The 22534-nt window shown below is 37.8% G+C and overlaps 1 protein-coding gene across 2 annotated transcripts in view; it reads right to left on the minus strand.

The window, feature by feature from the left end:
* Positions 1-22534, minus strand: part of WIF1 (WNT inhibitory factor 1) — a 71724-nt gene that overhangs the window by 21364 nt on the left and 27826 nt on the right. For both annotated transcript variants that reach the window (XM_011929238.1, XM_011929237.1), the window contains exon 3: positions 5487-5595. In XM_011929238.1, coding sequence (XP_011784628.1) covers positions 5487-5595 — 109 coding nt within the window. The remainder of the gene's footprint in view (positions 1-5486; positions 5596-22534) is intronic.

Here is a 22534-nt window from a genome sequence, read left to right on the forward strand (position 1 = left end):
AAAGCAAGAACTGTATCTTATTATTGTAATCTCAGCATCTAGCATATTGTCTGTCACAAACTAGGTACCAACAGATGTGATATATATTATGGTGGACACAACCACATATCTCGTGTGCACAGGCACACACTTGCACTTCCACACATGCACATACCTGCACAAATCCACAGAAACAGAAATTCACCATATACAGTGGGAGATGTGGAGAATAAAATACTAGCAACAGCACTCAGAAAAACAGAAAAAGAGACATCAAAGGCAGAAAAAGCAGAGACTCTTTGCTTCCAAGGAATAACAGGAATGTGAAAGTCATGTACTTTTGCAACAATAGGCATATGAGTAAAGAGCCACTGTTCCCAAACGCTAGATGAAGTTAGGCTGGTTGTGAATTCCAGTGCAAAATAGGTTGTATAATCTAAACGAGGTGAATTAAAACAACTCAGAAAAACTAAAGCAGATTGAATATAACTCACAGCATTGAAGTACAGACTGATATACCATTGATTGCACATCAACTAACTCTTCCACAGAAGAAAGCAGCAAATTTGTTCTGATTGCATACTGCTCCCACATACAGATGGGCACGGTGCTCAGATAGCCTCAGCCTCCAGTCAGTTGAGTCCCTGTCCTTACAACAAGGCAAGAGATGAGAAAGGCAGGCAAGAGCCCATCCTCCACACCACATGATCATGAACCGCTACATCACTAGAAATATACAACGTAAATATTCATCAGTCCTTCAAACTGCCCTGCCAGCCATTCATTCTCTTACCAAATACTTAGCACAAACTCTGGGCTTCACATTCTGCTAAGAACTGGGGTCACCTATAAGAAGATGGTCTCTCCAGCATGGGCACCTATTTAACACAGTGTAGACACTGGATTCCTAAAAGTCCTAGTTGAGAAACACCACTGCTCTATTGGTTTCATGGTCAGACAAAGAGAGTGTTCAAAGAGGCAAAGTCTTGGCTTCGTGAAACTGTTTTTTGTTATACAACTCAGTAATTTTACTGAACCACCCTGCAGTTTGTATTTCCTGTTTTTGTTCTCTTCTGATGCCAGAAGGCAGGCACTTCATAACTGTTAAAGATCAAGAGTTTTCTTTTTTCATGCAATGTTTAGGCATATAGGAGTCTGTGGGATAAAAGAACAGTTTAGCAGCTTGGGGGTATAAAATAGCCTTGTAGAATAATGAATGCTACCTGGATGCTTAAGAGCAAAGACACACTGATTTGGTTACTTTTTAATAATGCAAGGTACCTTCACTTCTCCTACTGGAGGGACTGAGCTAATGAGGCTAATGAGTAACTGCCCTGCAATGGTCTAAGGTTCCCATAAACTTCTTGCACCTGCATTTCTACAAACAAATCCTACATCTGCTTCTAAAAGACTGTGTGTAGGGGGGTGGTGGGGTGAGGGAGTTGTATATGCAAAGGATGTGTGTGTGTGTGTAAGTCTGTGTGCACACATGGACACATGTGTACATATCACCTGGTTCCCAAAGAAGGCTTGTTGTTTTTAGTTTCAGGTTGACCAAAGTGTTACCCACTTTTTCCTCTACATTTATTATTTATAAAGAACCCAAAGTATTAGAAAATGATGTTCTATCTAAACATGATCTATTAAAATATCCTCACATCATATGTTCAAAATCTTATGTGCCAATTTCCTAAGAAATAGAATTTCAGTAAGATTTTGTTTTTAACTAGACACAAAAAGTGAAAAAAGCACTTAGGATACGAGCATTAAATTAGAAATTCAAAGATGCAAGATTTACCAGAAGCTGAGCAGGTAGGTATAACTGGTAATTAATGTATTTTTAATGGGCCATGATGAGCTTATATTCGTTTATTAATCAGAAAAAAAGAAAAAATATAAAATAGAAATTGAGAGATGTTATGTACTTATTTTATTCCGACTGCTTCTAAAACAAAACAAAAGAGCAAGAAGAATTTTATAGAAAATTATCTTTAGCCAGGTGCTGGCTCATGCCTGTAATCCCAACACTTTGGGAGGCTGAGGAGGGCAGATCACTTGAGGTCAGGAATTCGAGACCTGCCTGGCCAACATGGTGAAACCCAGTCTCTACTATAAATACAAAAATCAGCCAGGCATGGTGGCATGTTCCTGTAATCCCAGCTACTCAGGAGGCTGAGGCAGAAGAATTACTTGAACTCAGGAGGTGGAGGTTGAGGTGAGCTGAGACCCACACCACTGCACTCAAGTCTAGGTGACAGAGGGGTACTCTGTCTCAAAAAAAAAAAAAAAAAAAAAAAAGAAAATTATTTTCGACTAAAAAGGAACACCATGTGACATGACATGAGATTGAGTGATGACCGTATTCCAAGAATTTGGTGGCTGGAGTGCCTTTCTTTTCTCCACAAAGTAATAAAGCCCTACCAATGCCATCTGAGTGGAATCAGCATATCCACATCTCTGGAATAGATACTTATGTCCTTGGGGCTACACATCTCAGGTGAATACATATTCACCCAGAACCCAAACACATCTAGGTTAGAAACAGATCCTCTAGGGGGGCTGTTGGTCACACCTGCAGCACTGTGATGATCAAAGAGAAATTAAAGTTATACTCCTCCTGTCTACACCCATGCTGGCACTTAGATTGGGAAATTAGAGAAACTCTGTGTTTATTTAGTCTCCCACTCTTATGGCACTGGAATGCAACAAGGAAGATCCACTGGAAGTGGCAGATAACTGTAATCTGAAAATGCCCTTTGTAAAAGTACCTGATCTCCTGATTACTTTAGAGACTTAAATTAGTTCTGAAGGGGATTTTTATTAGACATCTGACAAAATTTATTTTCACGTTCCTCTAGAAGAATAAGACTAAATTTTTTTTAAAAAGAGAGAGTATGCCATTGATGATTTTAAAATGCTATAAACTACAACTATCACAACAGTAAAATAAAGAGTAATCTCTAGACATACCCTATGTGTAGAAAAACTTAATGTGCAGTAAACAGTATATCTTGAATCAATTCAACTTCTCATGTCAGAAAAGTTAATGACTCAAAAATAATTCAGGTTAGAGCCTTATTTCATAATCCAAAAGTAAATTTTTATAAAATGCTAGATGCATATGTAAGTTATCACTTAACTGCTTTCTGAAATAGGAATTAGTACCAAAACATAAATGCAGTGGAAAAAATTGCAAAGGAAAAGATAGGTTTGACCACATAGGATTTTAAAGCCTCTGCATATTCTCCTCTAAAATAAAATAAAATATAAATGTTAAATTGAAAAATATACAATAAGTGGTAAATATACCTAATATACAACAAGCTTTGCAGATCAGTAGGAAGAACACTATTATCTCAATATAAAAATGAGCATGGTACACATTTTTCATGCTTTAATAGATACAAGAGGCCGGGCGCGGTGGCTCAAGCCTGTAATCCCAGCACTTTGGGAGGCCGAGACGGGCGGATCACGAGGTCAGGAGATCGAGACCATCCTGGCTAACACGGTGAAACCCCGTCTCTACTAAAAATACAAAAACTAGCCGGGCGAGGTGGCGGGTGCCTGTAGTCCCAGCTACTCGGGAGGCTGAGGCAGGAGAATGGCGTAAACCCGGGAGGCGGAGCTTGCAGTGAGCTGAGATCCGGCCACTGCACTCCAGTCCGGGCGACAGAGCGAGACTCCGCCTCAAAAAAAAAAAAAAAAAAAAAAAAAGATACAAGAAAATATTTTTTTCCTTAATAGGAATAAAAAATACCAAAAGAAGACTGTGATAAATGACTTTTTACTTTTTCTTTCTTTTATCTTTTTTGAGACTGACTTTTTTCTTTTTTGCTCTGTTGCCCAGGCTGGAGTGCAGTGGTATGATCATAGCTCATTCCCCAGCTCAAACAACCCTCCTGCCTCAGCCTCTTAAGTGTCTGGGACTATGGGCATGTGCCATCATACCTGGCTAATTTTTTAAAATTTTGTTGAGACAGAGTCTCACTATGTTGCCCAGGCTGGTCTTGAACTCCTGGGCACAAGGAAGCCTCCTCCCTCAGCCCCTGAAAGTGTTGGGATTATAGGTGTGAGTCACCACACCTGGCCTGACTTTTTACTTTATTAGCCACTGAAGTAGTTAATGTGATCAATAACCTATGTTGATGAGATTAGAGTAAGCCAAGCATCTCCCTATTGCTTAACCAGGGTAAAAACGGGTATGATAACCTTTATGGAAAGTAATTTGGCATTTTGGCAAATTGTTTTAAGGATCTTTAAAAAGCTCATAGTTCCTATCCTTTGACACAATAATTCAACTTTTAGGAATCAATTTTAACAAAGTAATGAGATAAGCACCAGGATTTTGGTATGCACATTAATCCAACAATTACTTTCTGAATACCTGCTCTGTGCTGGGCCCTGGGGTGGAGCCACAGTGAACAAAAATTAGGGCTCCTATGTGCTGGAAGTTACCATCCATTAGTTTAAAAAAATTGTGATATTTCTATATTCAAACTCTAAAAACAATGTCATTAACAAGTAATAAGGGAATGGGTATACAAATTATGGTATATCCATAAAATAGAATATTGTAAGATCATTAAAAACAACTTTAGAAAAAATCCATAATGACATAGGAAATGGTTATGTTAAAAGGTTAAAAGCAAAAAAAAAAAAATCATGATGCAAAACCAAATATGTATTACCACAAGTATGTAAAAATTCAGAGAAAAAAGATTAGAAGGAAATACATTAGGATGTTAACACAAGGTGACTTGTGATCTCTATATATTTCTAAAAGTCAGAATCCTGGGCTCTAGTCTCAACTCTACTGCTTATTACTATCCTAATATTTGACTTTGGGCAAGTCAGTCAAATCTCCTAAGTCTTAATTTTTTAATGTAGAAAATGGAGCTGCAATTCTGGATTTGACTCACTGCTAGTATGCAAATTAGATAACGCAAGAGTAGGTCTGCTGTAAGCTGAAAAGTTTGAAACAAATATCACGTACTATTATTTTCTTAGCAAAGAAGGATCATTAGACTAGAAACGTTGAACCCCTTTCTCCCACTTTTCCATGTCTCCTCTCTCCTTCAAATTCTAATTGAATACAATGCTAACTTTTGGGGAATTTTCTTGACTTACCCCATTTGCCCCCCAATCACTTACTTTGTATCTTTGCCACATTTTTGTGTGTCATATTAATCCATACATTGGCCAAATATATCTCACTAGATGTGTTTATTTCTTCTTTTTTTTTCTTTAAAAATGTCTTGAATCATTTGTGAACTTAGTGTGGGCTGGGCTAGGTCTATTCTGAATTTTTAGAAAATTATATAACCATAATCTCTTCACTCCCATCTTAATCCTTTGCCCACAGAATAACAACTGAACTGTCCTAAAATCAACAGATCTCTTTAGGAAAACATCTCATAACCTCTCTGATGTAGGACATTTGCATCTTAAATATTCTCATCATCATTACATTTTAAGTGTAAACCTTGCTTCAGGCAAAGACCACCCACCTGATGCCTTGTGAGGCACTGTTCCCAGCAGAGGGACATTGACGGTTGGATCTGCCATGATGCCTTTATCCAGGGAGCGCAAGGACAGGAATTCATAGAAGTATTCTGCCTACAGAAAAAGGCACTGACAGTTAGTAACATGGAAACCACAGAGAGGGAGAAGGCACCACTGAATTCATTGTCCATCTGATGGGGCAGAGATAATTTTCATTACAGGAACTCTGGAGCACACGGCATCTAAGATACTGGGTAGGCACAACTCACCCTTCTGTGTTAGACTCTGGAGAGAAGTGATCTGATCCCTAAAAACATTAAAAATAGTCACAATAGTCAGTCTGTTTTTGGGGGGTTTTTGTTTGTTTGTTTGTTTTTTGAGACAGAGTCTTGCTCTGTTGCCCAGGCTGGAGTGCAGTGGTGCAGTCTCAGCTCACTGCAACCTCTGCTTCCCAGGTTCAAGTGAGTCTCCTGCCTCAGCCTCCTGAGTAGCTGGGATTACAGGCATACGCCACCACGCCCGGCTAATTTTTGTATTTTTAGTAGAGACCGGGTTTCACCATGTTGCCAGGGTCTGTCTTGAACTCCTGACCTCAAGTGATCTGCCTGCCTTGGCCTACCAAAGTGCTGGGATTACAGGTGTTAGCCACTATGCCCGCCCAGTAAACTTTTAACTTAAATTATATTAATTGCTGTCTTTATAAAAGAATGAGAAAACAAATTCTCTTAGGGAAATAAGTGATGTCAAACCAGTTATTGACTAAAATCCATCTCAGCTATTTTAGTCATTCTTTAATACTCCTAATTCTAAGTTCTAAAGTGAGTCTTTTGATCAGAATTTGGAGAGTTGTAATGAAGTCTCAAATTTCATAATCTTGCTGTTAACATTTATTTTTTACTCTCATTCCCTTTGAAAGGTTTATATTTAATGTCTCAATTTATTATGGAGAGAAAAGCCAAAAAATGCAAAAACCACCATCACAATAAGACAGCAAGCCACAAACTTTTACATTGCAAACATGTTCATTTACCCACTAAGTCTAGTTGAGAAAATGATTCCTGCTACTCAAATGGCCGTGAATATTGAAAGTAATGATGCATAATCTCACTATAGAGCTTTAATGCTTAATAGATTCCCAACTGGATTATTAAAAGGGTTTGTGAAGGCCAGGCGTGGAGGCTCATGCCTATAATCTCAGCACTTTGGGAGGCTGAGACAGGCGGATCACTTGAGGTCAGGAGTTCGAGATCAGCCTGGCCAACATGGTGAAACCCCATCTCTACTAAAAATACAAAAATTAGTTGGATGTGGTGGTGGGTACCTATAGTTCCAGCTACTTGGGAGGCTGAGGCAGGAGAATTGCTTGAACCCATGAGGTGGAGGCTGCCGTGGGCCAAGATAGCACCACTGCACTCTAGCCTGGGCAACAGAGCAAGACTCTGTCTCAAGGAAAAAAAAAAAAGTGAAAGAGAGGCATCACTAGAGATGCTATAGACATTTAAGCAAGAAAACATATTGCTGTCAATGTTACACCAATAAATTCAATGACTTTGATAAAATGAACTCCTTGAGAAACACAAATGAACACATCTGACATGAAATATCAAGTATGTCTGTTAAGGAAATTATATTCAAAATTGTAAAACCCTCCAACAAAAAAAATTCCAGGGTCAAATGGCTTCCCTGGTAAATTCTCACTAACATTAAGGAAGAAATAATGCCAACATTACACAAATTTATAAGCATTAGAGATTGTTATTATTATCATCAATATTGTTTTCATAAGTCTCCTCCCTCAGTTACCAGCTTCCAGCTTGAACCTGGGAGGCAGAGGTTGTCATGAGCTGAGAACATGCCACTGCACTCCAACCTGGGTGACAGAGTGAGACTCTGTCTCAAAAAAAAAGAGGGGGGCGGGTTGTGTTGGTAACAATATGTTCTTGCTTAGAAATAAAGAACAATCAATAAACAGCACCAATGCTAACATGAGAGTTAGGTAAGTTGAGTGGTTCTGCAGTTACTTGTAGAGACATCCAGAATTACATTAATTTAATGTAATGAATTTAATTAATTAATTTTTTTGCATTCTATCCATTCAGTTCCACACCCAGGACTACATTAATGTAATTAATTAAATATATTAATTAATTTTTGCATTCTATCCATTAATTAAAGAAATTACATTAACATGGACCCGAAGGAGGTTAAAAAAGAATATGACTCTGCAAGCAATATAAAATTTATTTTACAACATGAAAGATATTAAGAGATACATGGTAGACATTCAAACAATTTGCTGCTTTAAATCACAGTATCACATGCAGCAGGTATTAAGGACTTCCTATGAGGATAATAATGCCAAGGGGTAGTCTCAGATACTGTGGGAACTTGTCTATACTTGAAGTGAATTGAGAAATACTTCCTGGTTTCACTAGGCCAAAAGGAGCACCTTCATGGACCAAATTCCCACTGCATCCCCTCCTGCGAGTTGTGGTCAAGGTTCCAGAAGACCACTGTGAACAGTTCCCTAGGTGGGTAACAACATTGTGTAAATTAATTTATAAAATTGATTCACTAGGATGGCCCTCAGAATAAAGGGTCACAAGGCAGGAAATCTGTCCCCTGTTTAAGGGAAGGCAGAGGTTTATAAGAAGTCTGATGAAAGGAGTGTTGTCACGAAAGGTGATTCAATTTGGAATGAATTCCTTTGAAAGAGAGAACAATATGCCTCTCCCTGCAGGAAAAACCAATGACTATTAAAAGTGGATTAATTTTCATGAATCCAGGTGTTTTAAATGACTTCTACCACCTGCACTTCCCTCTACACTTTACTAGATAATATGTATCATTTAACACATTGTTCTAAAATATATTTTATTTGGCACTATGAAAGGATTAGTGATACATGCCCTTATAATGAATAACATTTGAATTATTTATATTACTAAGTACAGTAACAACAATCACACAATAAACATGGGTGTAACACACACCATGTGCCAAAACATTCTAAACACTTTATTAACAGTACATATAATGTTGGAAAAGAACTGAATGGATAGAATGCAAAAACTTTGAAATGAAAAGGTCAAATACCATGTAAGTTATCATTTACTACCCCATAATTATATCTTTGAGCTTTGTCACATTATAAATTAAATATACCTTCCTATGTGTGATATATTTTAAAATTACATTTGTAAAACTACAATACTTTTATTTTTATATTTAATAAATATAATTTAACTAAAAATAAACTTTTAATAGAAACTAGACACCCAGATTAAAACAATGATTGTGTAGAATTGATGGTGATTTTTTTCCTTTTCTCTCTTTTTCAGATTTTCTATATGTGAATTTATATCTTTTAGTGAAATAAGTGCATTTATTTTAAAAAACAGCATTAATCATGTACCCTCCTTTCAGTTATGTGGCTGATGATTCTTTTTCCATAATTCTCTGATCATAGATAAAATATTCTTCTTGAACATCTATTTAACATGGCTGTGTGTATACAACAATTTTATCTAAATCTCTCGCACGTCTCCTTGAAAATGTGCTTCAAGGAAACAGCAATTCGCATAAAATAGCTTCTGAATGTCTCCTTCTTTCAAAAAACTTTGATGATGTTCCAAGAATATGGAACTGAAAAAATTTCATTCAGAGGCCAGAAACATAACTTTACAGAACCTTCAGGTATGGCCACAGAAGGTAGGCTGAGAAGCATGGAATCTGTTATATGTAGCATCAGAGAGTTGATAATGAGCAGTGGCACGACTGCTCCACATGATGCAGCCAGGCTTAATAGATTTCTCTGGACACCCAATACTCTGATCTAATCAATAACAAACTTTACACAAACGTGTCCCTTTTATTTCTTTGAGAATCAGTAAACATTTGTCTTATTCTAATAAGACTGTATCATAAGGCAGGAACTGGTTTCTTTCTTGGATCTTATCAGCAAAAGGCCGTTACTAGAGTAAATCGTTTTCTTTCTTGCTGAAGATGATAACTAACGGTGCATGAATCTGTGAAACATGTAATTTCCTGGGTACTTGGTACATTTCTTAAAAAAAGATTTTGTCTGTGGTTTTCATTGCCTCTTTAAAAATTCTAACTTTACACTGGAAAGTTTTAAGATCAAAAAAAGAAAAGAAAAAAGAAAAATTTTAACTTGAAAACCATTTAGAAATTAACCTTTTATCTCTGATGTTGATACTAACTTCTTTCAAAGTTTTACTTTGCCATTGTAAAGAAATCTAAAACCACCAATACTGTAAAAATATTTCTATAAATATAGTATTATGAACTACAGAGTAAATATATCCTTCATTTAATCTAAGAGCTTAAATTAAAAGCCACAATAAATGGCTGATGAACAATATATTTATGCCATACTCTAACTTCTAGACAGGACTTTCTGTTTCTACTTTATTTATAATATAAATATTCTTAGACCCAAATCTCTGCATTGGAAAAACTTGAGAGCAAATAAAATCTAAATTCTATGTCAAAGAGAACAGAGAACTAGCTTTAAAGTTTGGGAACAATTTCCACAAATTGTAGATATATTATTTAGATAAAAGGAACTCAGAGCATGAAAAGTAATAGAGAATTGGTGTATCGGAGAGTCTAAAACCTCTATTAGGAAAAAAGACATTTTCTATTAAATGACACTAGAGTAAACTCAGGTAAAGGCAAACAGAGTGATTATCTGGGAAACACATGAAAAGGTTGCTTTGTATTCAAACAAAGAATGGGTCTATTCAGGAGAATAATTCACTGGCCTGGTTTGCCATGCAGTAAATTTTCTTTTCATGGAGAAGCATAAAAGACACCCAAATATTATCAAGAGAGGAGTGCTGGAGGTCATTTAACTTGCTTCCAATTGACTTGGCTGAATATTAGGATTGTTCCTTCCAGATGAGATGAAGACATCATTTAAACAGCAAAATGGGACAACTCATAAGGCCTTTGCTCTGGCACTCCTTTTGGGGTAGACATAGAGAAAGGAAGCAGAGAATTGCATTAACCATTGCGAGGAACGAAGAGAATCCAGTATTTCTCTTCTACCTTTGAAGTTCTATGTTTATGGCATGTACTTAATCTAATAAGCACAATAATTGTAGGCGCCTCTGAGTTAAGAATCAAAGATCTTTTATAAAACCAAGGTCTTCAAACCTCTTTTAACCCATATATCATGATGCTGGCCTAAGTGTTCATGGAAGAACATTAAAACAATAAAGTTATCATCTTTGTTCTAAAGAAGGCTTCAGGCATTTATAGACACAAAGCACACAGAAGCCGTAAGGTTTGAAAATTTTCAAATAATTTTTGTTGAATGTTTATTATACTGCAGTTACTTTATTTAATTATCACAACAGCCTATTATTATTATAGCATACAAGTGAATTCAGATTAGCAGATTCACTGGGTATGAGAGGTACTAAAGAGATACGAAATAGATCCTATACTGTATGTGAAGGGCCAGAAAAAATCTAAAATCAGCAAGGAAGGAAAACAGTTCAATGTTAAAGACCCAAACAAAACAAATAAGCATGCCCAATGATTAAAATAATCTGAACATCTAGGGCAAAAATTGCCAGATCTCACATTCTTCCTCAATTATTCTTGTTACCTCTGCAAAATTTCATCCTTCAAACTCAAAGTTCACTATCCTTGGACTCTGTGACACTCTTCTGATTCTCAAACCACTTCTTGATTTTCCTGCGTTTCCTCATTGACTCTCCTCTCAGTTCATAAGCATATAAAATAACTAAGACTCTTTTTATATTGTTATGAAACTCAGGTATTTTCACAGATTGAACCATTTCCCTATAGACAGTGATGCTCAACATGAACCATTCACATCCTCCTTCCAAAGCGCAGACTCTTCTTGCCATCTGTCTCGTGCCCATGCTCACGTTCTTGGAGCCTGGTTAATTATCTTCCAAAATCAGCTTCCCCACTTGATTTCTCTTTTCTTTTCCCTTTTCCCTTTTTCCTTTCCCCTTTTCCCTTTTGCCTCTCCTCTCCTCTCCTCTCCTTTTCTTTTTCTTTTTTTTTTGCGTCTCACTCACTCTGTTGCCCAGGTTGGGATGCAGTAGCACAATCATGGCTCACTGTAGCCTCAACTTCCTGGGCTTGAGCCATCCTCCTATCTCACCCTTCCAAGTAGTGGGGATTACAGGCATGAGTCACTGTGCCCAGCCCCACTTGATTTCTTTTTAGCTGCCAACAGTCTGGTTATTGTTTCAATGAACAGATACTGAATCTCAGGGTTATTGCTGTTTCTTACCTCTATCTCATGTCCCCACAGAAATACACCAAAATCTTATCCTTTCTTCTTTTATATCTTATGATTCTGTACCTTCCTTTCATCCCCACCACTTCCACCTGAATCCAGCATTTATTTCCTCATATTGGCATTATTATAACATTCTTTGAAATATTCTTTTTGCCTTTCTCTTTAAAAGTGGCCAATACATCAAATTAAACCACCACTTTTGCCATGTTACAATCCTTTCCTGTCCCTGCTTATGGCTGGGATAAGGCCTTCAGCCTGTTACGTGTCTCCACAGCCTGGTTCCTTTGTCTTTTTATCTCTCACTACTCCCCAACAGGGATCATCTTCTGGAGCTCACTGGCCTGAAGTGATACCATAGCCATGCCTATATTGCAGTGATTTAACCTCTACTGACCTTCAACAGGACTTAAACCAGCTTGGCCCTTAAACATCTACCACTATGCATTATTATTAAACTTTTCATATGTTTATATCTTGTATTCTCATCTAAATGTTGGATTCCTTGTGGCTAAGAATGGGACGACATATTTTTTCCAATGGTCTACTGGAGACTCACTCAACATTGTGCACAGCAAGGCATTTGAAAAATATTTGCTGAATAAGTGAATGAATGGCCTACTGAGAAGCATCCAGAAGTGTAAACCCGGTGCCTTCCAGAACACATTGTTGTGGTAAAATGGCATTAGCCTCTGATTCTAGTGACAGGTAGCAGCTTTTCTGTTTTGGCAATTGCTTAGTTACTTTTATGGGCCAAAAACTTCTCTCTTACTTTTCTGTGTGGTCAGTCATTGCAGCCCACAATTGAGAATACAGAACACTTTTGAAAAAAGAATAATCAAACACTGACATTTGTTATCTACCTGATCTGTGTTTAGTTTATAACTGTTTTATGCTGGTTCTGGCACAAAGCTTTGGCAATCAGGCTCCCAGAAAGAACGTAAGGAGACAATGTAGATGAGCTCCTGTTCTGACACAAGACTTTGCCCAAGGCTCTTCTGGTTTATATTTCCCTCTTGGGTTTCCAGTCACTTTGCCTTCTATAAATTACAGGATGTAATTGCGCTATCACTGGGAAACTGTGAAATACAGATTGAATATCCCTTATGCAAATTGCTTGGGACCGGAAGTGTTTTGGATTTTAGATTTTTTTTCAAATTTTGGAATATTTGAATATATATAATAAGGTATCTTGGGGATGGGACCCAAGTCTAAACACAGAATTCATCCACGTTTCATATACACCTTATAGGCTGAAGGTAGTTGTATATAATACTTTAAATAATTTTGCGATTAGTCACACAAAGTCAGGTGTGGAATTTTCCACTTGTGGTGTCGGCCATCAGAAAGTTTCAGATTTTGGAGAATTTCAGATTTTGGATTAGGAATGCTCAACCTGTATCAACAATGACTATTTTTCCCAGCCTCCTTTTGAAACTAGCACTTAGAAGAACTTGTTTCAAAAAGGAAAAGGGAAAGCGCCTTCTCATGCAGACTCACTATTTATTTTACTGACCGTGGCTTAAACAGGCAATGGAAGAAACATTGCTTAAAAAGAAAATCTCGGTTAGCCAACTTCTTCTGTTCTAGTCATTGTTTTTATATACACTAGACTAGACCCCAGCCAGTGGGCTGGACTGAGGGAGTGAAGTTATTGGAATATAATGGTGATATTAAAACTTGAAGTTCAAATAAACATATCCAAGACTATGAGAGTTTTGTAAACTAAAACTGGCAGGAGATCACAGTTTGGCTTCACATGAATCTGAAATTTCTAAGACATTTTCCATTTTTTCCTCCTAGGGTTTGGAATCACCACTGCTCGTGCAAACCAGAAACAGACCTGGCTATCTGACAAATCGTTGGTTAGTCACTCTCTTTCAAGATGTCTAAAGATAGAGAAGCAACAGAGGGATATACTGCTATTTTGTATTAAATAAAACCAACAGTTAAGGTTTTTTATTTATATTTTTTGAGGAGGGGATGGCAGAAAAGTAGAAAAGCAAAGCATTGGGAAATGGAAAACACTTTTTTCAGCTCATCTAAAAATTGAAAAAAAAAAAGGTATTGGTATAAATATGAAGTAGAATTTAAACCAAATTTTGCCCTGTTCAGCACACTGCTTTCACTGGTTTGCCAAAATTTATAATGGAAAGGGTTGTGTAGGCAGCAGTGGGGCTTCTGAAAACTTCTGTTCCCCTCCAACTTCCAGGACAAGTGCCTCCTCCTCACAGTAAGCCTGCTCCAACTCAAGCAGTAGCAAAATCCTGGGTCGATGCCAACCTAAAAATTGGGCATGGGGAGGAAGGAAGCATTAGGCAACTAAGGTGGGGCAAGATAAGGGACTGAGGAAAGAAAATGTCATTACAAGTGGTGTGGTTGACACTGTGGGGACCAGGGACAGTCTAAACAGGAGGTGTGGAAAAAGAAACAGCGTGGAGAAACTTGAGAACACAATGACACATTTCTGTTAGATGCTAAGGCAAGATGATGATTCCAGAGCATGGAGGTGCCCAGAAAGCAGCAGTGTGTGTGCAGGTACTTGGAAGAAGAAGGGAGAGGGAGACAGTTCTGGAAAGGGAAAAGGAATCTCTTTCCTAGTGTTTTTTTTTTTTTTTTTTTTTCCATCTCATCTCAAGGCTTACATTTGAATATTTCTTTTCTTAAAGCTTCAGAAGCAGTCATTGAGTATTCATCTGTATGAAGGGAAAAGAGAACTGTGCTAAGAGCTATTTCTTTACTAATAATTTTTTAAAATCTGAGCAATTGTCTGGGCGTGGTGGCTTACACCTGTAATCCCAGCGCTTTAGGAGGCCTAGGTGGTGGATCATGAGGTCAAGAGTTCAAGACTAGCCTGCCCAACATAATGAAACCTCATCTCTACTAAAAATAATAATTAAAAATATTAGCTGGGCATGGTGGTGCACACCTGTAATCGCAGCTACTCTGGAGGCTGAGGCAGGAGAATTGCTTAAACCTGGGAGGCAGAGGTTTCTGTGAGCCAAAATTGTGCCACTGCACTCCAGCGTGGGTGACAGAGCAAGACTCCATCTTGGGGGGATAAAACAAAACAAAACAAAACAAAACAAAAAACCCTGAGCAATTACCTTCACACCTCATGCAGTACATTTGTTCTTCATCAATATCTCATTCCCTTGTTCTCTCCTTCATGCATTTCACATGGTGATATATTTCAGCAAATCAAAATTTTTAGGACAGAATGATATTTACAAAGTGTACATAAAAACTTGAGTAGCACATATAAGTAGCTCAAAGAGGCAAAATTAATGTTCCATTTCTTTCGCAGTTCTTTAAAATGCATAGTTACCTCAAGGGGTGTATATTTACTTCATTCTATTTATAAAAAGTAAATGTCAAAATTTTAAACCTGAAATATCAGGAGGTATATTCAGTGGTGACTTCCAAAATATTTAAAATTAGGTCATATTTTTCTTAGTTTACCTCTAGGTAGTTTTCTTAAATTCTTTAGTGTTTTTTCATTGAATCCACATGGACAGTATTAACTTATCTGATTTTTAAAAAAGGACGAAAAAACCACAGACTTTCCCCCGTTGCTTAATGTTTTGAAAAAATGCATTAGATATTTTCATAAAGGTTATGAGAAGTGCCTTAATTTGACATTTTTGTTCAAGTAATTGCAATTGCATATTTCAGAATACTATGTTACAAGATATCTTCTAATGAGCAGTTTGTTCTGTTCTTACCTAAGAGTCAAACAGCTAAAAAAAGTCTGTAACCTCTTGGTTACTGATTTTCAAGGTCCAAAACTAGTCTTACCAAAGAAGATTTTAAGAACAGTCTTGTATTCGATAAATTTTATTTTACACTTTAGAAAAAGTCATTGCCTAGAAGGTAGAACATACTTGGCTCTTTTAATCTTCTAAGCTCTTCTAGTCATTTGCTATTTAAGAGTTGTTACTCATACATGCATTATTCATTCTGTTTAAGAAAAAGAGAAACTAAGGCAGAATTGAAAATTTCCTGAGGAGTACTGATGATGACAAGCCATAATCCGAGGACTAACTAAATCTATGTGGCCAACTTCAATTGTCCTCCCAATCCCCAAGAAATTCTTGTAAACATCACTAGTCTTTCCCTTCTCGTACACACGACAGTTTCATAGTTTCCCCCCAGGCATGCTGTCCGATTCCTGCTATCTTCTCTCAACTGATGTCAATATCCACAAAGAAAACAGAGATTACTATATACGAATCCTCTCAACATTCCCCCCATCTATCTACAAATAGTCTATCCATATCCAATCCTGGTTCCTTTCCACATCCTCTGGCCCCATTATTTATGCCATCTGTGCTCATGTAGGTATGCTAATGTGACGAAAAGATTAAAAACCCTGTCTCTACCATCATAATCATGCTTTTAAAAGAGTCAATAACCACGGCCTCAGTTTTCTTGCCCATCAGTCTTTACTACAGTATGGTTTTTGCCCCAGTCACTATTAAAATTTCTCATAAAAGGTTACTGATGACCTCCAAGCTGTTAGACCAATAAGCCTTTTCCCATCTTTCTCTCTCCTGTCTTCTATGAAAATTTTAATGAAAATTAACTTCTCCTTCTCTTCTTTTTTGATGTATACATAACGACTCTCTCTGAGTTTTCCTTCTCCTTCTCCAATCACTTTCTCTAGTCACCTTCACATGCTCTTCTGTCTATAATTGCACCTCAAAAAAAGAAAAGTTCTGAATATGGGTCTATGCATCCTTACAGAACCCATAGCTTTGATGTTCATATGCATATGAATATTTTTCTGGGGGGAGCCGACTGTAGCTTTCGTCACATTCTCACAAGAATCTATGACTCAAAAAAGTTAAGAACCATTGTCTTAAATGTTGATGTTCCCAGGAAACAACTACTTGTCTGCTCTTCTGGCTTATGCTGTCTTCTTGGGGGCATCTTATCTACTTCTACGACTTCAAATTACACCTACATTTCATTAGCCTCCAAGTTTTTTATCTCCAGTTTTCACCCTTCTCCTAATCTCTAGATTCATATTGACAACTGTGTACCAGACATATCCCTTCAGACTTAACATTGGAAAGATAATGGACTAACTCATTATCTTCCCAATGAGGCTGTTCATTAGTATTCCTTAAGAAAGCATAATTACCTATTACCCAAGACATAAACTTGGCGGTTTTTCTAGACGCCAAACTTCTTTCTTACCAACTACCTCCACAAATTTTCATTGATTTCTCAGCTTTATTCCTGTCTTTTCCTTTCCAATGTTACGACCAAAATTCAGACATTTCTCCCTCATGGTCCTGTGCCCGAACCTACCTCCCTGGTAACTCATGCTCTCCAGATTTATTCCCTCAATCCCCTCAATCGGCACCATTATCCAGTTTTTCTTCTTAAATGCCAACTGGAATATATCACTGCTCCTACTTAACACCCTTAATGGTTTCTTATTACAATGAAGACTTTGGCTACAACTTTCTCTCCAGCTCTGCCCACCAGCCTCTTCTCCCACATCCTGCCTCACAGGTCTTTGATCTGGCCATAGCAAACTTCAAGTCAACTGAGCCACCAGCCTCTGTCACGAATCTTATTTCATACTCTATGCCTGGAGTGTCCACTCCCTGCACTTGTCCGCAAAACAGATTTTGACTTACCTCTCCAAGCTGGGATGAAATGTCATCTCTTTGGTAAAACTTCCCTTGCTACAGATGCTTCTTTCCTGTTCCCTTTTCCTCATCTTTACTATTGTACTTACAGTAAAAATCTATGTTCTTGTCTCTTCCCCTTGGCCCCTACCCCAATTAAACTCTCCTCATTGGAAGAGTTTTTTTCTCTTCTTATTTGAATCCACAGTGACTAATCTATTTTTTGTGGCTCAAAAAATGTTTCTAAAAAATGAATGCAAACATTGGGTTAAGTTAGTATAGTCTAAAAAATAGGTAAGTCACTTTTTACCATGTCCACTCAAGTAATGAAATTTCTGACTTTCAGTGAAACAGAAGCTCAAGTATACTTGCAAAGCCTTGGCTGAGAGAAGTAGACATTGGGTCCCAGTAAGCAGTCAGCGGGAAATGGGAAAAGGAGTCAACAAGGGAGACTAAGTTGGTCCAGAGCTGACTCTTGAAGGGAGAAAGTCAACAGTCTAAATAACAATGGCCACGAGGCTGCGGAGAATGTGGATGAAACCCAGGCTAGAGTGAGACCAGCTTGGCTTGAATTCGAACTCTACTATTTACTAGCTGGCCTTGGATACAGGCTTAGCCTCACATTCATTCAACACATATGTATGGCGTGTGCCAGGCGTAAGGCATTGTGTGTGCCTGAGATGCCAAGCTGAGTCAAAACAGACCTAGTATTTGTCCTTATGGAGCTTGCAGGCTGGAAGGGAGCTGATCATTAATCAAGTAAGTAAAAAATTAAGACTGTGATAAAGGGCTTCAGAGAAGTACATGGGGTTCTTTGAGAATGTGTACTTTGGCTTAACTTGGGGATCAGGAACAGGTTGCTTGAGAAAGGATGGCAGAACTGAGATCTGCTCAGTGAGCAGATTTTAAATAGGTGAAGGAGGGGCCGCTTTTTAAGCAGAGGGAAGATCAGTTGCATAAGCTCTGGGAGAACTCTGGCAAGCTTGAGGAACCCAAGGAAGCCAGTGGCTACTTTGCAGTGCTGTTGTGAGGATCAAATAATGCATGTAAAGTAGGTGCAAACGTTGGCACATTGTAAGCAGTCAACAAATGCTAGTTACTATACACAGGATCAATATAAAGTCCCTTATTGGTGTGGTGTGGTAGCAGGAGTCCCTAGACAGTGGCAATACCCATAGAAAAAAGCAGCTTGGAGATTCCTGGGTGATGGGAGCTGGAGGGATGTGATCAAGGGAGGGTCTCTGTAATGCATTGTGGGTATAGGGAGTGGAGTAAGGTTCAGAATGAAAGAAGGGACTGTAAAAATAGTCCCAAACAACCTTCCTTTTCTAGTTCAAGTTAGCACATACAGGCAAAGTTGGAATTATCTTATTTCTTTAACTTTAAAATAAATTAGAAATGTCTTATCAAACTATTAATTTGCAGGAAATTTAAAGGGTAGGGGAACAAGTTAAACTTTACCACAAAGATGTAATCAGTAAAATCCAGACTATGGAAAACTCTATAGGGCAAAAACCTAGTTTCTTTAATACAAATTTGAAGGAATGAAAAAAGAAATACATGGAGAGGAAATCTCCATGTATTTTCCAGAATTATGCAAGATAAGTATTTTATATATTGTGTATATATTCCATATATAATATATATTATACATTACATATATTCTCAGTATTATACAAGGAAATCTCCATGTATTTCCCAGTATTATACAAGGCGAAACTATAGAAGAAGTCTTATTCCCTACCTTTGAGTATCTCTGATAATAATGCTATTTGCCTGAACTTAGCTAATAAGAGTATCTGCTTCTGTTTAAATTAAATTCAATATTGTATCCTATATAACCAATTTCCTGTATTACAGTTTGAATAAAGAGAAATCACAGACTAGGTAAAATGGTATTGTGATTAAATTCTACTGTGTTTATATTTCCAAAAGCAAGTTTGATTTTCATAAGTCTTGCCTTTTACCCTAGGAATCCATTTCAACCAATAGCTCTGATCAAAGCTTTAAAAGTAAATTAATTCCAATCAATTAAGAACAAAATCTTTTCCAAATTGAGATACACACAGAAGAGCAAATCATTATATCTGGCTGATCTTTCTGTGTTCATGCCTTCTTTCATTCATTCACCCAGTAAATATTTACTGAGTACACACCATGTGCCAGGTTCTGCTCTAGGCACTGGGGATGCAGCAGTCAACAAAAGAAGTAAAAACCCTTGGCCCTCATGGAGCCTACTTCTGATGTGATAAAGAAGAGGAGACACATAATTTTTAAATAAATATTTAAATGAACATATAATATATCAAGTAATGACAGGCACTATGTGGAAGACTTCAGTAGGGAAAGATGATAGAGAATAAAATGTGGCACATATACACCATGGAATACTATGCAGCTGTAAAAAAGAATGAGTTCATGTCCTTTGCAGGAACATGGATGAAGCTGGAAACCATCATTCTCAGCAAACTAACACAGGAACAGGAAACCAAACACTACGTGTTCTCACTTATAAGTGGGAGTTGAACAACGAGAACACAGGCAGGGGAACATCACACACTTGGGCTTGTTGTGGGGTGGGGGGCTAGAGGAGGGATAGCATTAGGAGAAACCTAATGTAGATGATGGGTTGATGGGTGCAGCAAACCACCATGGCACGTGTATACCTATGTAACAAACCTGCAAGTTCTGCACATGTATCCCAGAACATATATATATATATATATATATATATACACACACATGTTTATATGCATGGTAGGGGATTGCTGTTTCAGAGAGAACAGACTTAGAAGACTGCTGGACTGGGATGTTTTACTAGAGACTGGAATCAAGTGAGAGGGCAAGCTATGCAGATATCTGGGGGAAGAGCAGAGGGAATGCTTAGTGCCAAGTCCTTCAGGTAGCAGCGTACCTGGCACATTCATGAAAATAGCGAAGAGGCCAGTGTGACTGTACCAGAGCAGATGGGTACCATGGTTACGAGCATGCAGCTCAAGGGGAAGCAATGCCTTAACCCACGCAAAGCTGTCTGGAAATCCCAGAGGAGGAACCCAGGAAAGCGCCCATAATAACAAGATCAGTTTTAAACATCCTCTGGGGCCAGAGGAAACTCTGTAGGTGACGTCAGCTCCTGTCTGCCTCTTACCTCTGATCTCTCTTGTCCATGACCCCTCTCCTGGAGGAGCTAGACCCTACTTAGAAGGGTCTGCCATGTTGCAAACAACCAAGCTGCAGCTAAGGGAGAGGAGAATCTTAACTTTAAATAAAGGTCAGAATTTTAACTACCACACAGGAGATTTTAATTACTGGCATGAGAATAATCTTAGCACTAAAGTAATCAGAGGACATTTTATTATCTCAGGCTGACTACAGAAATCCCAGGATCTGCCTGAGCATCCATCCAAAGACCCAGAGAGAAAGTAGCCTAGTGGTAGGTTTGCAGGAGCCGCTGTGAGAAAGAGTAAAGATCGCTCTGTCTGATTATACATGATGGCATTTTGCTGCTTTGGTGTAATAATCTATGTAAGGATGTTAAGAGTAAAAGAAGGGCAGCAGATTTCCCATTTGTAACGTTAGCCAAACTCACAGTCTGTTTTCTTTGTTTTTTGCCTGCTTAACACATGCCAGAATATTAGGACACACCTGAACCCTCCTTCATTGCTTTTTACCTATATTAAGTTACACCTTAGCTTTTCAACTTCTAAGAGTTGTTTTCTGCAAATTTTGAGTACTTGCAATTCCTGTTCCTAGACGCATACCTATCTAATGGTAATCACTCTCTTCTGAAAGCACAGCATATGACAGCATTTTACAGTCAAAATAAATGATTATATGACAAATGAGAGCAGACACTATAGTTAGTCAAGTTGATTCATTAAAAATATACATACACACACATAGACACATTAAAGTTGAATCAACTGTCATCTTTTAGTGATGACCATTGATCTGATGTGATGAGAGTTCCCGCACGTGGATAGGTGGATTCGGCTCCTGGATGGTCTGGAACATCGTTAACTCATACAGACTGATTCTGGCCCCGGTTCAAACTTCTAAGCCTTTGTTCTTGAGGCTCAGAGGATGGCTTTGAAGTTCAGGATAAAGCTCTTCTAACCCACCATTACCAAAGAATAACCTTTTGATTATGATCTCATGAAAGTATAATCAATAACTTACATAAGTTAAAACCATGGCAAACAGTGATGGTTCTGTAATTGGACCTTTATGAATTCCATATGTTGCAATCTCTGCATTAGCTAACAGTTCTGCATAATATACATATCTCTTTCCCAAACATAGTCGCTGAGCTTTCTTAAAAGACTATGAAACTTTTCACAGCTACTGTCAGCCTTGAACTCTTCAAACCCCTAAGCGTGGGTGTAGTACCTAAAGGGCAGGATTTTTGGAAAGTCTGAAAGGACAAATATTTCTCCCAGATCCAATAAACAGTCATTTGTGGAAAGCAATTTAATCAAAGACAGTAACTTTTTAACCTAATCGCATGGCTTGTGTGCTTTGAAAAACATATCAGGGGAAAAAAAAGACTTTTCCGACAAATCATTGTTAAAATGTAAGTGAAAATATATTCATTTACCACAGACATGCTCTCGTGTGAAGATCCCAAAAGCCTGGGAAGCCATTATGTCATCAACCACATTATGTAGGGTTTATATTTGCTTTCTCTTTCTCATTAAGTGAAATTGCATTATTAGCAAATTAGAAATGTGGGTGTTTAGCGTAGCTTGATTGCCTTCACTTTGGGAGGAAGGGCAGTAAGCATGAAAAAAACAAAACCAACAGAATTTTCTGATCTATCTAAGGGGGCAACAAAGAAGTCTGAATTGAAGGAGCACTTAATGACAGAATAAAAGATATCCAAGGAAAGATTAGTCCCATCTTTTTGTACTAAACATGAGATCTTTAAAGAGAGATGAGTATGTAAAGCCAAATGCAATAAATAAAGAGGGCACACATCAAAGGAGTTATTTTTGTGTCTTGGCTTCTTCTTTCCCAATAACTATTACCAACTTCCCTCCCATTCCCCACTCCGTCGTCACCTTAGTCAATTTTGTTACCTGTTATGGATTCTCCTCCTCCTCCTCCT

This window comes from Colobus angolensis, unplaced genomic scaffold (genome assembly GCF_000951035.1).
Source record: "Colobus angolensis palliatus isolate OR3802 unplaced genomic scaffold, Cang.pa_1.0 Scaffold80, whole genome shotgun sequence".
Classification (NCBI taxonomy): Eukaryota; Metazoa; Chordata; class Mammalia; order Primates; family Cercopithecidae; genus Colobus; species Colobus angolensis.